We start from the raw sequence: 17,850 nt of genomic DNA, 5'->3' as shown, positions 1-17,850 counted from the left end.
GTTACACTATGGCAAATAATGAATAAACGTCCCCCCAAAGATGTGCTGCTTTTGTATAAAAGCATTGATAAAGGTTGGATTTTTCAAATCCACAAACATAAAACGCAATTGTCAATGACGGCAGAGTAAGACGTTTGCTGGGAAATTTGCACAGCAAACAAAATATTGGAAAGTTTCCAACAAATTTTGATCGACACCCAGTGGCGTGTATTGCGAGAACGGCGAAGCTGCATGACGTAACCTACCGTTGACGTCTGTCTGTGTACTATCGTCAGTGTATATCGACGCGGTGCCGTCACGTTGGTACAACTGTGTACATCTCGCTTATCCGTCGCCTTGCTCCAGTTACTTCCGCCGGAACTGAACTAGATAACATCTATAAATCTGACTTATTAATCAAAGAATTTTTGTCGATTTGAAAAACCTAAAGCTACAAATTTGTTTTCCGACACTAAGAAGTAGTAGCTTGTTACATGTACATGCACAAACCGACCAATAAAACTAATGAATTAAAAGAGTGGGTAGTTAAAAACTACGAATTTTTAAAACACTGGACTCAGTGTCGGTATATATTTACAGGTAAATGATAAGAGGAATCAACTATCATATTCCAGAATCACCATCCTAATTGAAAATTAAAGTAGATTGTCTGCTACGGCTAATAAATAATTAACCTATTTTATAAACTCATTAAAAAAAATTAAGTTTACCAGACCTTACCAATAATGATTTAATAATAGTTTTATATCATATCTTTTTCTAACGAAGTCATACATTTAGTGCAATGCTTCTACCACAAAGCGTTTCATCCCGTTTGAACAAGCATGTTTGCAAATCTTTGGACGATAATAGTGGACAGCAGTTAAACCTATATTTGGACATCTTTAATTGCGGAAATTATAGGTAACTATTTAAATAGACGGTTTGGCTGTGCGATAACCAATTTATAGACCAGATTAAACAATAATAACGCAAACTGGGCAACGTCAGAGATTTAGAACACATAGGCTCTCTCTCAGTGGTAAGGAGATAACCTACGTTATCAGGTCGACCTCATGCTATCACAGCGGCACGGCGGCGGGCGCTTCCAAGAAACTCGACTCACTCACGTTAGCCAATCGAACGACTTGGACTTTTTATCGCCCCCATTTTCATAAAAAGTACATGTTTAAGAGTCGATAAAAACCTAAACAGTTTTAAAATTGACGGAGATAAGCCGTTGCGCAACGGATCATCGGTAGTACGCGATCTAACAGCGGGGCGCGCCGTGTACACAGGAGTTCGTTTGTTGGGATACAAAACATACGATCACAAATTAGATGAATCAATCTTGAACGTTCATAGGTTCCACTACTTTTAAAATCCTTTGGTTTTCTTGATATAAAATGCAATATTGAAAGTATGTAAGTACAATGCTTCAAATATTGTGACATTGTATTACCACAAATATAAAATTTTAAAGTAGACGTAGAGGTATATGAGTTTATCACCACGTCCAAGGTCCCAGATATGTTAATTTCCATTTTAATACAAAGGTAATTTTGCATTTCAGTTAAGATGATAACTCAAAATAGATAACATATCATTTCGGTACACCTAGAAATGACGTCTAATTTCTTTAGGTCTTAAAATTTTGTACATGTAACAAGGATACACAAATTTTGTATACAGGGTCAACTTTTTCTCTATGTAGAAATTCGAATCATGTTTTTTCTCAAAGATGGTTTTTAAATATTAACCTATTGAATAGGTTTCCTAACATTTAAAACTGTACCTAAAGCATTTTGGCCTTCAACATTTTTACCTGTAGTAAGAACTTTTAAATATTAAAAAAACATAATAATTTCCTACGTTCGATAAGAAGCTGTTCACAAAATCAAAATTAATAAATGTAATAAAATAAAAAATCCAATAATAAAATTAATGCTGTCATCAATTTTATTTATTATCATGCTAGAAAGTATAGCAAATGGTCTGGCTTTGACGCACAAGTTGGGAATTACCAATCATACGGGTGCTGTTAATGATTCAGATAACCATGGTCCATAACCCTCCTATGCCCAGGAATATATATTTTGCTCCTAAATAGTCATGTAATTTGGTTGTAGTTCTATTAAAATTTAAAAAAGCAAAACAACTTCGTCAACTGAATCCATGCAATTAAAATGTATACACTATTAATAAAACAATAAATAAAATATCAAACTATGCCATTTAACTAATAAATATGACCTAAATACTATAACTTCCGTTATTCAGATAGCTACGTTAAAGTCCTTTTTTGTTAAAGGTCAACGGTTGAAAGTAATCAGACAAGAATATTGATCAGCATTCAGCTATTTAAATTTATAGAGATTATAATGGTAGCTGAGATTAATACGGTTGTATGTGACCTTTTTGATGTAATGAAATATTCGAATTTTATAGTTTTATAACTATAAACACTTTGAAGACATATATCCAGTTCCGTGTAGCGCTTTTACTTAATACAATGTTCTATAGTAGTATGGGCTATATCAAAGTATACCTACATAGATTTATACTTTGCTCAATCTCAGCCCGCGGCCTATTCGGTCTGTAAGTAAATCCGGCACTGCCTACAAGATGCCTGATGTCGCTAAACCATTTAAAAATTTCTTGGGTTATCCAGCGAAGAAAAACACTATTTTAAGATGAAAGGTTTTTAAAAACATTCAAGTTATGTTCTAACGATTTCAGTGAACAGTCAAATTCCCAGTGGCCTCATGACTACGACGATAACAGGCGGACTTTGGCTCAGATAAGAGATAACACACAGTTGCTGCACTCGCACTGGTGTCTTCCACTGTGTGAAGACTGATTTCTTTGTATTCTTTGGTGTCGTTGAAGCTCTGAATTATTTGAAATGGATAGATAAATCTCTAGTAAAGTTATAAAACTGTGGAAATAAGTTCAGAAAACAGGTCTAAATATATTCTTTCATTGATTGGCCGACGGACGCGACGATGACCGGATATTGGAAATCTGGATTTTTCAGAAGACTGGCGGCTAGAAAATTAGGCATGTGAATATCACTCATGGGAAAGGCAGAGCTAACACAGGATTCTAATTCAAAAGTGAAACTTTTGTATATATCTCCTTTAAAGTACCACGCTTTGTAATCGGAAACCAAACCAAAGATAATGATTTTTTGTATAAATGAGAAAAAAAATCGTGTGATTCCTCACAAGAGATGTCATGGTTCAAAGACAATTTCCTGTGAAATATGTGTAATTCAAAGAGAATACTGTAAATTGCGATTATATTTATCAAAGAAAGCTCTCTTTCTCAGTTGATTGTGGTATATAAACTAGGCATTTATCTTTATTCTTTAATTCAAGAATGCAACTGTGAAATTCTATTATGTTACATTTTTTAAGGTTTTAAGATTGATTAGCCTAAAGTAATCGAAGGTTGATAATGTCTCTGACTCCTTCGATTGTTTCTATGGAACTCGATCGGTTGAACCGAATGGAACTTGCTGAATGGTTGATGGATACAATTGATTTTTTACAACATAATCGACAAATTCCAAACAGACTAGGACGCATCAAGATTGAAAAGTACTGTCCGTTTTCATTAGCGTCGCAGAAAACCTACCTTTGACATTACGTTAATAATAGCCGGAGTGTGCGGCGCGGCGGTGTTGCCAAGAATGTGGACGGCGCGGGGTGATGTGGCAACGTCGCAATAGTAGTAGTACGCATAACTCCCCACCGCCACCTTCCGGATCATTCATGAGATATGCTCTCTACATTTCCAATTACATGGCATAGCTGAGATAGCGATGTTGATAGTGATAATGGCACTAACCAAGTCAATGTGCACTTCTCTTGTATGTGACTCTCAAGTATGAAATATAACCTTCCCATATTCCCAGTGAAACGTTTCTTTGCTACAGTGACTGCAAGAGCACAACTTTATAAAGTTTCTGGCAAACTTCAACATAAAAAGCGATTTGTCTCACAACTACACGACTGATTCTTCTGTTTAAAGTGGGATATATTGGCGAAGGATGAAAGGTGCATAAGTGTAAAATTGTATGTGTGAATGACAATCTTGTGGTATGAGTGTAATAAATTTTAGATTAAAATTTGTGACGTCCGCTATACAATTTACTATTGTAGCTGCAATACAACTGATTTGACTGATTTGATTTGAAGTAAAAAATGCTGATGTTTTTGGAGCAACATTTAAACAACAGAGCATGGTTTCATCTAACGTACAGAATACAAAGAGGTTGCCTTTAACCTCTTTTTGATGGTATCTAACATTTCTGAGAACCTAACATATATCTGTGCTGCTGCAGCCTCGACAAACAATTTCTGAGAATCTATGAGATGACTCGAGACTGTGCGAAGTTCCTTCACCTTTAGCTGTGTAAATATTGACATTTGAGTAGTTGCTACTAAAGCATCTAAGGGGGATCATAGCATTTTTGATATGCAAATCTGGGGAATCATAAGTCTGTCGAAACTTCCATGGTAACCTTTCAAGAGGTAGTTTATAACCATAACAATTGGAGGGCGAAACCCTACAAACGAGGATGAGCTATAATGAATTTTTAAAAGAGTTTATGTTATTTTGTTTCTGAGAGTTTCTGAGAGTATAAATGACCGATAGGAGCGGGGAATCTCTACCTGTTTTAAGGAGGGCGAGCAGTTTTTTTTTCAAAGCACCTGTGAGGTAACATGAGTGGCTATTCAAAATTTCATGGCGTTTGGTTGAGTAATCAATGAGATTTCGAAAGCGACATATTGAATATTTGGTCGTTTTGAATTCATCATCCTCCGTATATGTTGGTGACAAAAACAAAATGCTTGTGTAATAGCAACCCAAACTTTCCCATTACGTATTTTTTTAAAAACAGTGCGGTAAAATCTTTTGATTGAAACCTCAAGATTGTTATGGTGATTAACTGATTTAAAATAGTAATTATTCTGAAATTGTGAACCAAAATTTACTTCCAAATCTATAAATGTTGAGTAAATCTTAGCTTTTCCACATTTTTATTGACTGTTCTTTGAGACTTTTAAAAGTTAATGGATCAAAAGTCTTGAGGTAGATAAAATAGTTTCTTCGAGAATTTCTACATTTTTCTAAACATTTTCTAAATCTTTTCTTGTAAATTTTGGACTGGAGAGACTACAACTCTTTTATCAGTCGAAAATTTAATTTATGTAGTCTGGTTACCTAATTAAGCTATACAGGTACTGAGGGCTTTACACTTTTTCACATTTTTCTAAAAAAAATCTACTCAAACGAAAAAAAATCTCATATTTAATGTTAATGTTGTGTAGTGGTTTTAGTCTGAGTTCTACTTATTTCACTAAAAGTTTTAATTAATTTTAAAGGAACAAATTTTATCTTGGACGAAGGAAAATATTTAAACATAGAATTGTGGTTGGATTTGGGGATGTGTTAAATCATAGAAGATATTAAATAGTTAAACCCTTACAATATAAAAATATAACGTTTCTAACATTTAATTGCTGGGTATTATTATCTCATTATTTTGGTTTTCGTGTGATACAATATGGGAACCTGAAGTCGTTAAACTGAGGCCCAACTAAGAAAGGTTTGGAATAGTTTTACCGGTCACTATTCAAGAATTGCCAATCTCAGGAAGCTGAACATAAAGACCCGCGGTAGTAGAAGGGTGGACTGGACCGTACGTTCGCCTGACCTCTCTACCTACTGAACTAGAAGATTGCATTATCCTCGGGACATCTTTTTGGGCAAAAACTAGCGGAAGAGGATACTTGAGCGGGCAACTAGTTGAGGCGAACTGGTTTGGCAGGAAGCGAAGCGGGACATGTGCAGTGCAAAAGTGCGCGGGTGGTAGACCTGACGTCGGCGTGGAGTCTGATTACTATGGCAGTCGTCAGCAGCAGCATCAGCGGTAGCAGTAGCAGTGTCCAGCGCGGGCGAGACCTAGTCAGTCACTTACAGCTCTGATTTTGCAACATTTTGCAAAACTGTGTATTCGAAAAAAGGAAAACAATCTGATAACGGTCAATGCGAAACTACTCAGCCAACTTAATGGCCTAAAACTATTTTTTATGTAATAGATCTCATTCAACCCCCTAAATCAAACCAACGCGCTCAAATTGTATACTATGGTTTGAGTCATAATTTTGCGCCAATTGGTTCGGTTCATGTTTAGTTGCTTTGCTTCATTATTTTTCTTTTGCCACGAATAAAAACTATCTCTTACCGCATATTACGCATTCAGAGAATTACATTACAAGGATTATCTATACCATTCTTAGCGAGATAGGATTATCAATAGATCATCTCAATGTCAACAACAAAATAAACAAGGAAAGGTCCTGACAAACTAGAGATAATCTGTAAGTTGCTGTTGACATCATAATATTGTTAGGCATCAAACGTAGCACATATTAATGATTAATGAGGCAGAACGAGTTTGATGCGTGGAATTATAAGAGGATCGCACCTGTTTTAGTATTATCAATTATCGCCACTGGTACTTTTGTACTACCTAGAGGCCACTATTTTTAAACAGTTTTTCTCTCTCGGGACCTTTAAAATCTACATTACATGCAACATAGAAAAAATACTTTATTTGACTTACCGTGAAAATTACACATTATTGTGACGATCCGTTCTAGTTTTCTGTCTCCTGGACAGAAGCGATGTCGGCGAGAAGTAGTCCATTCTGTCCTTATCTAATATTTGTTAGCTACATATTTGTACGTATTACAATTATAACAATTTCAAGTTGCGTTTTTACAAGGGCTTACGTAACCTGAGCTCGAATTTATGTATTATCTCGACGGATTTTTTTCATTTTTGGCCAATGGCACCACTGAAGCCCGTCCTGATGGCCTGGAGCATTTTCCAGGAACTTCGGTATTGCATACCCGCACATCTGGCGAAGACAGAAAAACATCCTTCGAGATAGAACCTAAATTCAAGTTCAGATCACGTGTGCGCTTGTAAAAGTTGTATTTAACATCACTACTACTAATAATATGTTTATGATTACCTAATCTAAACCTACTTATATCGCGTAGTAACAAGAAGTAGATAGGAATTAAGTAGCCTACTTCTCGCCCGAATCTTCTGGCTTTTTAGAGGAAGAAAACAAAGTGATCGTTATAATGATATTTAATTTTCACAGTACATAAAATAAAGTCGGTTCGAATAATGTAGTTTTTTTGGCCCCAAGATAAGAAAAACCGTTTCAAAAATAGAGGCCTCCAATAATACCAAAGTACCATACCTTATTATTAAGCGTTCCAAGGGTATTCTTCAGTTGAATATGAAGACCGATCTCTAGAATTCCGATCTTCACTATATCGGGTTTCACTCTGGTGAAATCCCGTTTCTAACGCTAAATTTCACTCTCCACTACCTGACAACAACTTGTACACTTCTAAAAGTCTTTTGTCCTCGGAGTATTTGGAGTCTTTAAGAGGGCATATCCCATTATACCATGCATATAAACCTCAACATTGTGCTTGAAATTAGACTAAACATAAAAAACCATGACACGACCCACTGAAAAACGGTATATCTGAACTCCTTTTTTTGTTTGTTTATAATTTATGACAATTGCTTGAATTCCTTTTTTGTTTGTTTTTAATGTATGAAAATGCAAATCAACACTCAAGAATTATAAAAGTATGCGGAACAAGAATTATAAAGGTTCATCTAAAAACGTATACGATTTTTATATTGCATCAGAACAAGACTTTGAGTAATTCATGTAACGAGCAGAACTCTATTGACCAGATTGAAATATATTTTTACATATGAAATTATTTATGTTACGAAATCTTGCAATATATTCCACGTTATAAAATCTTTTGGGGTAGTAGGCTGAGTACAGTATACGGAATACCAATAGGTCACATGGTGGACATGGGGACACGAATCTTCAAAGTTGTACAACCAATAACTTTAATTCGGTCTTATCCAGCTCAAAAAAACTTTCATATTATGTCCTCTACGTCTAACGGATAAGATCTATTTAAAATTATTTATTACATGTTTCTAGTGTGTTGCTATGGAATTAAAGACATTTGCCGCTTACCTTCCAACTGACTTATTTTATAGGCACCTTATAAATTTATGAAGGGTGTATAAATTATCAACAAAATGAGGTCCGTGACGAGCAGGCTCTGTAGTTGCGTATTCTTATTACAACAATTTTGGCAACGTGAAAACTACAATACAAGTCTATAAGACAAGTAGATTCGCCTGTAAAATACAGAACACTGCTCAAATAGCTCAATCGAAATATTTTGTGGACTATTCCCCGTTGCCCATTAGTCGAGCTGTTTACTGTACAAGTCAAAGTTTTGTCAATGGATCTATTACACTTGTCAATACCTATGTCGAAATGCCGTTCAAACTAACATCGTTGCAATCATCAATATACTCCAGCGTTACTTTACCAGTTATACTTGAATTTTACTAGGATAACGGAGTGCTACGAGACTTAAAAATTGAACTTGAAGTAGCTCAAAGATTTCTACCACAAAGGACATAAGTAAGTCTTAGGCACACACGAATGCATTGTAATAAATATCTTTAATAGAGTTTTCTTTTCTTCGCGCCTTAGAGTATTTGTTAAAAATTTTCCTTTGATCTGGATTTTATTAGATGGGCTGGAGTACAATCCGTCATCTCCATATGACTTTTACGATCGGCCCGGTATGTCGCAGTCAAATATTGGTCTAGGAGGGCCTGGGGCCGATATTAGAGCGCAGGGGCGGAGCGGCGGCGGTGCACAGAACCGTGCAATATCTCTGCGGATCAAAGCGCTTATTAACTCCGGCCAATCTAAGATGTTTGCGTCGCACCTGGACCTCGCTGTGCCCCCCCTCCCCCTCCCCCACCACCGCGGGAGTAGGACTGAGAGGTTAATATTAAATAATTGACTCCGCTCTTTTTTCAATTTTCACCCCCTTTAAAAGTCAATATCACTTGAGTGTTTTCCAACCGTTTATTCTGTCCGCAACTTTGAACGTTTACAGGTAATCTATGACTGCCCAAGTGACCACTCGATTATTAGCTAACGCCCACGATAGGACCAGGAGTGGGTTCGGTTGAGTATCTTGTGCTTAAGGTTTAATTAAACCAAACGCCGTTTGCACGCAATGCTCCAAATATAACAGTCAACAAATCTGAGATTTAATAACATGATTTGTGAACAAAAACACGGAGATGTTTTAGATGTTCAGTCTTAAGTCAAAAATTAAAAATACATCCTATTTAAATACCAAAAGAATGTTTTGCCTATTTCAATTTTCTACATATAAATTTACATATACGCGTTCCAATAGCATGAAACTTAAATACCGTAATAAAACGTTTTAAATGCTACCTTGGAAACATTAGTGTTAACTTTCTCTTAATTAGGAAGTAAGCCTAATTAATAAAACGGGAATTTTACGAAAATTCTGTATATTATTTGAACTCTTAATTTGTAATACATAGGCACATTTCAAATATAAAAAAGAAAATAGAAATTAATAGCGCGTTTAACAGAATAGTTGTGTAATTGCCTTGATACTACTCAATTACTTAGTCTTCTATGCACTCCATTATTAGGACAAATAAGTAACAGGCATAGTTAATAGAAGTTACTTTAGTTATATCGTTACTCCATGGGGCGACATGCACCATCATCGAGCTCAATGTTGCCTATATAGATTTGAAGCTTCACATGCAACATTTTAAGGCTATTGATAAGATAACTATCAAAATATCACGCGGATAGATAAAGATGCAGCTCTTTGAGGCTTTGCTGAAACTTAGCCACCTACCAAAGGTTTTATTATATTTACACAAAGTATTCAATAGGACTATAAATTACGTCATTTCGACACTCTGCCCATTAATTTGCCTTATGGTGCGTGTAATTTAGGCTCTTGTTTTAAGTAATTTAGACAAATTAGACATTTCAATAAAAAATTAAGTAGGCGGAGGTAAATCTTACGTAATGTAACTATATGGTGGGAAGGGTGAATTGAATGTGAATGTTTTTAGCTCCAGTTCACCTTCCTTTAAGTGCAACGTCTGGAATCCGCTGACTCCTGAAATCTGGAGTCAAGTTCGTCTGACGAGATCCAACAATTTTGGCGACGATGAAGTTAACTATTAACTACTTACATAGTTTCGACTCAGAGAGACCTTAGACTACAAAATATAATGTAATCTTGGCGACGAGTTATGCTCATTATCTCATCAGGTGCACAATTGTAGATGCCAGACGTTGCACTGGAGGTTGTGAACTGGAGCTATACTCAATATTCACACTTAGGACGTATTATAATCCTGATTTAAAAGATACGGACGTTGTCATATAAGATATTCAAGAAATTGGCCGAACATATAGAGGTGGACTAAGTTGAGACCAATACCAGATAAAATGTGAAGCGCGCAGGTATGAGGCATCAGCAGTTGACTCATGTGCTGAATGAGCAGGTTGGGTCGCACCACGGTGGTATCAGCGATGGGTCAAGCAGTCTACTGCAGTCAGCACTGTCCTTCCGTCTACCGGTCTACCATGACATCCGTTAGTTCCAGGAACACGCTTATCTCTACTTTCGCATATTACATCTAGAGTGCTTCAACTCACTTCGTCCATTTGTAACCACAACAAAGTGATCCATACTCATAACTTAAGTTCTAAAGTATTCACGTATTTCTAATAATATTAGCTTTCAAAATGGTTAAATATTGGATTTGAAGAATAACAATAATATGTTTAAACATAGTCAAAAACGAATATAATTCGATAGCTAACAAAACGTACTTAGCAAATAAAAAAAATAATTAACGAACGTTATCTAGATTTAATTAACATTTATTGGTTATAAATTAGTCGCTTTAAGGCCTGCGTGAGGTACTCTGCCACAGTTAAACATTTTATTGTAATCTAAACTATCAGTCAACTATTCGTTTATATATTAAAAAAATACCAGGATTAAAAAATATAATCGCTTATACTGAAAATTAATGTAATAATATAAACCAGCAATTAACATAAAAATTTTTTTATTTTAGGATAAAAAATAATTCTAAGCGAACATTAACATTTACTTCATTTAAATGCTGAATTAATCAAAGTATTTTGTACACCTGTTGAACTAGTCCAATTTGATCAACTGAGGGGAGAAATAGTAAACCTCCAAAAACAAGTAAACGCTCTTTTAAATTTCAGGTATTACCGAACAATCATATGGCATGAAAGGTATTATTTCAGGTTGCAACACACTTCAAACAAAATACTTTGTAACCGATTGATAAACAGAAGTGGAGGGACTCTAGTTTTGTTTTATAATAATTGGAGTGAAAGCTTCAACGTGCTGGTGTTTTTAAAATAATAAAGTTCAGAATTAAATGTATGTTAAGGCGCATAAACAGCTGGTTATGATTTCTTGGCGTTATCCAAAAAGTAACTTTTAGCATTTTTGTGTGAAATTGGCAAGTATCGGGTGGATATTTTGATCAAAATTATAATTAACGTCGATTGATTGATCTGCCACAGCCAAGAGCGCAGTGGCGGTTGTGACCGTGCCAGCTGGGCTTACGTCACAGAGAAGCCTTATCAGCAGAGAGCGGCGCGGCCGGCCTCACGGTTTATGGTTATCACCGAGCAGCGATAAGCAAGGTCACCGCCTGGATGTCCTCTACCGCGCAATAAACCCACTGACGGTTGGTTGCCTTTCCTATCCAAATACTGACACGTGCGATATGAAGAGCGTATCACTTCCACCATCTGCTTATCTTTATCTTAAACCAAAATCAGAAATATTCCACCGCATTCAAGCCGTAAACGAATCAACTTAACAAAAATCATGATTACACATTTTAAATCCACACATAGCGTTATTAAACATTATATATAAAAAATAAATTTAAAAAATTCAAACATATTTGTATCGGGTATGATGTACAGTGTATAAAATCGGTAACCTTTTAAACGGAGTACTCTACTTTACATCGTGTATTTTACGCAAACGATACTTTCTTGTTCACGATTTGGTGGCTGAAAAGAAATTCAACAAAACAGAAAGGAGCCATTGTGTTATCTTTATTTTTAAACTAGTTTGTAGTATTTATTTTATTATTTTTATTTGGTTTTATTATGTTTAAGATCAATGCATACGCATTTATTAAAGTAGTCTTCTCTACTGGCGGACAAATCTACCGACCAAGAAAGTTTTAGGGTGGAAGACGTAAGGGGGATTAGCCGACCCGCTGCGCTGATGCAGACATAGCTTTCTTTCAGCTGCTGAAGTCGAGGATGCTCATTTTCCTAGCACATTGTCTGAGGTATACAAACATGAAACTATAAAAAAGTTACTCATAAGTAACGAGTTAACAATAAATGATGATAGCCGAAAAGAGACTTAATTAATTGTTAAACACGACAAACAACACGAAAGCAGCATATGATAAATTTAACATTGGATATTTGATATTTTTATTATTTATGATGAAAAGACTATAAATTTATCAACCAATGTATATTGTTACTCGATAATTTAAAATTTATAATCACCCGTTCATCACTTTGAGAAGTACTCTTACTGTCTACTGGATACACAAGTTTCTAATTATTTCTTTCGTAGAATTTAAATCACGTAGGTTGTATAAAGCATGTATACAAAACAAAAGCTATCTGTTGATTTAATAAATATAGACATTGTTATATTTCGCGAAGTTTTGCAGGTAAAAAATACAAAATACAAATAAAGGTATATATCAGGAAATTATAATGAGTTAAACACATCCCAAAAAATATAAATTACAATCTACATCAGCTTAAAGTATTGAAACAAATGTGTTTGTCCTGTGTAGACTTTTAAAAGTTAAAATGCATATAAAGAAGTAAAAAGTAGCATATCTGAAATCAAACAACATATATTCCAAAATTTCTTGTTCCAACAAATACACAAACTTTAAAAATTTCTTCCGCTTAAACGTTAATATAGTAAATTGATAAATCTAAATCATCGACTATGGCGTTCCATGTACCTAGTACTAGTATCAGAGTTATCAGGCCTAAAAGTGTTTAGGTCAAACATCATAATTATAGACACCCACGAAGTTCTATTTAAATCTATTAAGGGTTAATCCAACCTACAAACTGAAGTTGAGAGTAATTAGATTGGTGGATACATAGAAAAAGTCAGAAGGCAAAAATTGCCTGCAATATATACAATTACTGACAATTTAAAGTTTGAAAAATAACACTCTCTTTTCATAATTGAAGGTCATTAACGCCTTTTCAATACTGAACAATTTCTTAAACAAAAAGGTTGTTTCAAAGAAGATTCAGTTTCTTGTTTTACTTGAACAAAATAAATAGATCGTTTTTTGGGGCCGAGTCGATCAGAAAATCGTGTTATCACTATTCATGTCTGTACAAACCAATTGTTTCCGAGTTGAATATTACAATTACGAATGAAGGCTATTTTTTAATTACAGATAAGGAAGTATTAAATATTATTGTCAGTGCCTAAAATGCCTAACAACTTTAAGTGCTTTACCTATTCAACCTATCCATAAATGAGCTTGCAAATTAAACAAAACTAATATAATTTAATTGTTCTATCTAATGATTTTAATTTATTTATATTCCCTTAGTTGAATAACAATGGACTAATTGATAATGAAATAAAACTAAAGCAGTGAGTTCACTTTTATATGATGCATTCACTCTCTCCTTCACAACAATTATATAAACAATAGACGTAAGATTAAGAGCGGTTTGTGTATACGTTTCAACATCTTGGATGCAACATAGACATAACATACAACAATACTTAACAGGTGGTTACTTGTTATTATCGTATTAGTAAGTACCTCGGAGAATTCAGTTATTTACAACTTTTCTCAGAATCTCTTGCGATAAGCCTTGGAACGATTGACGTATCGAATGTAAAAGTTAGACTGTAACAAACGTTATGGATGACGGTGTTACGTACCTTCCATCCTGCTGAGCTGTTGCTGTCACCCTTGTCCTTAAAGTACGGGACGTTCTGGACCATCCATTCATAGATCTGCGACAGCGTGAGGCGTTTCTCTGGCGCCGAGCTTATGGCCTGAGTGATGAGGTCTGCATAGGATAAGTTTCCCCAGGCGTTCCTCCTACTGGAGTTCTTCTTGAGGGCTGCCGTCGCCGAGGGCACGACGGGACCCGCGATCCCCAAAATCTTCTGGTCCATACCCTCTCCCACCTCGCACTTGATGGTGGGTTGTTCTTCCACGTAGTTCTCGGGACGAGGCAGCGGCCACGTGTTGGATCTCGCCCTCGTCTGTGGTTCGAACCCCATGTCGATCTCGGTCATCGGAGGTTCCATCATCGTAAGCTATATCACAGCGCACTGTCCACGATCACAGCTGTTTATCACTGGAGGCTGACCTAACCTCACTTTCACTACAATTCTCGTTTTAAATGTCTTTAGCGTTAAAAAACCAGCGCGGGCACTCGGCCGAGTCCCTCGTACGTACTGAGTGCGGACGAAGTGTTAACCATCATTGACAAGGTCATCCACTTTTAGGCCTACCGCACCACGTGAGTCCGCAGTCTGCGCCGAAAATTCACAAGTTTTTTTCACGACTGGAGAGACGCACCGATAGAACTACCGCTGCGAGATTACATAATTCGACCGATAACACTCGTCAGTTTCGCAATGTAGGTTATGTTATTACGTCGCAGATTGCAGGGACCAACGGCGCGACCTCTCCCCAGCGACTGTTGCCACCTTCTGAGCGGCGCGTAGATGAGACAGCTGAGCGCGGCCGCGGCGAGCGTGACGTCACAACATGCGCAGTAGCCGCGCGCAACTATTACTACACCCATTGTTGTAGCGAGGAGCGCGCCGAACCGTTTAAATGCTAATATAATTGCACGCACTTAGTATTCCATTCCTTCCACGTGCCCGAATCACCTCCGACTAAAAACTTGTCGAATGGTTCGATCTCTGTGTCTAATGAGAATTATTCCGATTGTATTAAACTACAGTGTTAATTCATCAGTAGCTATGTTGTGCCACGTCTAGGACACGAATTGCAATACTATTAATTAAAACAATAAAACTATAGTTTATAACTAACAAACAATTAATACTCTAGCAATAAGTATGCTGATTGAGTTTAATAGTATAATACAAAACCTCTACGGTAAAACATATTCTAATCATTTTTATTTTTTTTGTAATTTGTGCCAAATTATTAATTTACATGCTATATTTTTTCAATGAATATTTTCGCTTCCACCTCAGTTTTTAAGGTAGATTTTGTTACGGCTTAAAATTATTAATTTATTCTCATGGGATTTACATGTATTCAATATCTCAGGAACTGTTAGACAAAAAAGAATTGTTTATAATAAAGAAATTTAGGAAATATTATAATAATTTCAGAACATTTTTATTTGATCTCAAGTTTTATAAACAATACAAAATGTTTTTGAAAAGTTGTAAGCATTTAACAACACAAAACCTTTCTAAAAAAATAATTTACAGCGAGCTAAAAACAATAATTTTGGCAAAATAGGTCCAACCAATAAAAAATACTAAACATTCAAGTTCGTAGTCAATTCTCTAAAATTCGTCAACTATATTCCTCGCGTATTTTGTAATTTTTTATATCTAGCTTATTTATTGTTTTGTTCATATTGTTCCTGAGTAGATGAGCAACTTGTGTAAATGACAAATCTGAACGAAATCTTTGATAAATACTGAAAACGTGTATAATGCTCAATTGCAGGTTTTTATCAGTTTGACTCGTGTCATGACATGATCTTTATGTAACGTTCCTTCCACGTAATCTAATGTTTTGGAAACAATGTCAAAAAGGAATTCAGAAGGAATAAACTATAATTTTAACACTTCAATGATTATCAGTATGTAATTATATTAATTCTGTAAAACATTTCTTTTGTGTGTAGCAAAAGGTTTTAAATAGCATTTCTTAAACAGTTTTAAACGTATTACCTTCTAGCTGCTGATTTGTTTTATATTTCTAATACTATACAGATATCTTTTACAGTTTGTAAATATTACATTAAACACAAAATATTACAACTGTTTAATTGAGTTTCATACTGCATACAAATACCTGTGAAAATACAGGGGTAAAGTGAAAATTACATTAAGTTAATTAAATCAAAGTAAAACCATTGTTTTATTAAAATTTGGATTGAAATTTTAATTATAATAAGTTATAATGTAAGTATTAAATTGTTATTGTACTTTAATACTATTTAATTATAAATAAAAATTATATATAATTATTAGGTATAGTTATCATCCGTAAAAATACCCTTAAAGTATCGTAAAACAAACAAAAAAATGAGTTCTTTTTCTAAAAATATGTAGTAAAAAATAGTTTATAGAGACCCTCAGCACATATTTTACGCGTCAAGTTTCAAAATTAATTAATTTACGAACTAGATGTGGAAAATATGCAATGGATTTAACGGTAAACACTTCATTTTCTAAGAAATTCACAATATAATTAGCATTAAATAACTATTCCGGACATGAAGTTCTATACACACCTTGTAGTCTTATGCCCGATTAAGAAATCTTTGCACATAAGATGGTTTTTCCGAGACATTTGGCTGCCTACATTGCATCAGAAAATATTTAGAAAACGAGTTAAATGGGTCGATTCAATGTAAATTATTGATTTTGCTCCAGTTCACCTTTCTCTTGTCGGTGTCGGAAACATTTCATGTCTGTATGTCGTCTCGATAACGACGACCTACAGACATATAATTTGAGTTTCATTATGGTATGTCACTCCAAGGAGTTTGGCTGAGCGTTAGCGAATACTTTTACATTGGTTTTATGACTAACCATGAAGGCAATGATACAATTTTGGAATAAATACATTTGCAAACAAACTAAGTACATTCATATGAGATTTTAACAAATGATTTAATAACACATGTAGCCTAATCACTCTTACACATGCACATGTATAAAATAGTAAAAAATCTGAAAAATAGAATACATAGCTGTACATCAAGCATTTGAAACATCATATTTAAGTAGTAAATTGGTTCTTAACTTACATGTAACTAAGAGTTGGTTTTAACTTATATTAAGTTATCGTTAAAATACAGTTTTATCATTCTTACACTGAATACATAATATGTTATTTTAAACTTTTTATTATCATCTAGTGCGGAATAAACTGGGAGATAACAGTTTAAAATAAAAATATTAGGTAATCCTAAAACGAACAAAACGTTTACGCTCGTTATTCAGTAAATCACTACAGTGCGGTTAATGTTTGTGTGTTAAACTATGGCTAATTAAAGAGTATTTTCCCCAGGAACAAAGAGAAGGTGTCAGCTACCTAATGAGCTGATAAGGACATCCTCGCCTCGCCACGACAGCGACAGGACGGTAACGATGTGGGTCATCAGAGCCAAGGTCAGGCCCGAGGCGCGGCGGCTGCTGATACCAGGAGACGGAGTCACGTCCGACTTCTAGCAGTTGCTATCAGCATTCACAGACATGTTCGGATGTGAATTCAGCATCTCTTTCCGATGAAAATCTCCACCGACCAGAAAAATGGTCGACAACAAGAATGTATTCTTGTTTGCTTAAACTGTTGAAATGGTATTTGGTGAAATTGTGGGAGATTATTATGGGTTTAATTGAGATGGGTCCGTTGAAAACAAAAATTACTCGGTAGACGGTGCTGGGTTCTTAGACTGTTGGAGGGGCTAAACTGAAGTCTTAGAAGCGAAACTTACAATTTATTGACGTCCATTTCCTTACAGTCGCGAGAATACGAAAAATTACCAATCTTTCCTTATTTCATAAA

At 35.2% G+C, this 17,850-nt stretch overlaps 1 protein-coding gene across 3 annotated transcripts in view; it reads right to left on the bottom strand.

Annotated features, from left to right (window-relative positions):
* LOC124359341 (forkhead box protein O) overlaps positions 1–14,793 on the bottom strand; it is a 148,071-nt gene extending 133,278 nt beyond the window's left edge. For 2 of the 3 annotated variants that reach the window (XM_046812010.1, XM_046812011.1), the window contains exon 1: positions 13,992–14,793. In XM_046812010.1, coding sequence (XP_046667966.1) covers positions 13,992–14,369 — 378 coding nt within the window. In that variant the 5' untranslated portion in view covers positions 14,370–14,793. The remainder of the gene's footprint in view (positions 1–13,991) is intronic. The other variant, XM_046812012.1, reaches the window with a different exon arrangement.
* Positions 14,794–17,850: the final 3,057 nt, after the last annotated feature.

Source organism: Homalodisca vitripennis, chromosome 4, assembly GCF_021130785.1.
Source record: "Homalodisca vitripennis isolate AUS2020 chromosome 4, UT_GWSS_2.1, whole genome shotgun sequence".
Taxonomy (NCBI): domain Eukaryota; kingdom Metazoa; phylum Arthropoda; class Insecta; order Hemiptera; family Cicadellidae; genus Homalodisca; species Homalodisca vitripennis.
The sequence above is the reverse complement of the archived record's forward strand: the minus strand, read 5'-3'. Positions and strand labels throughout refer to the sequence as shown.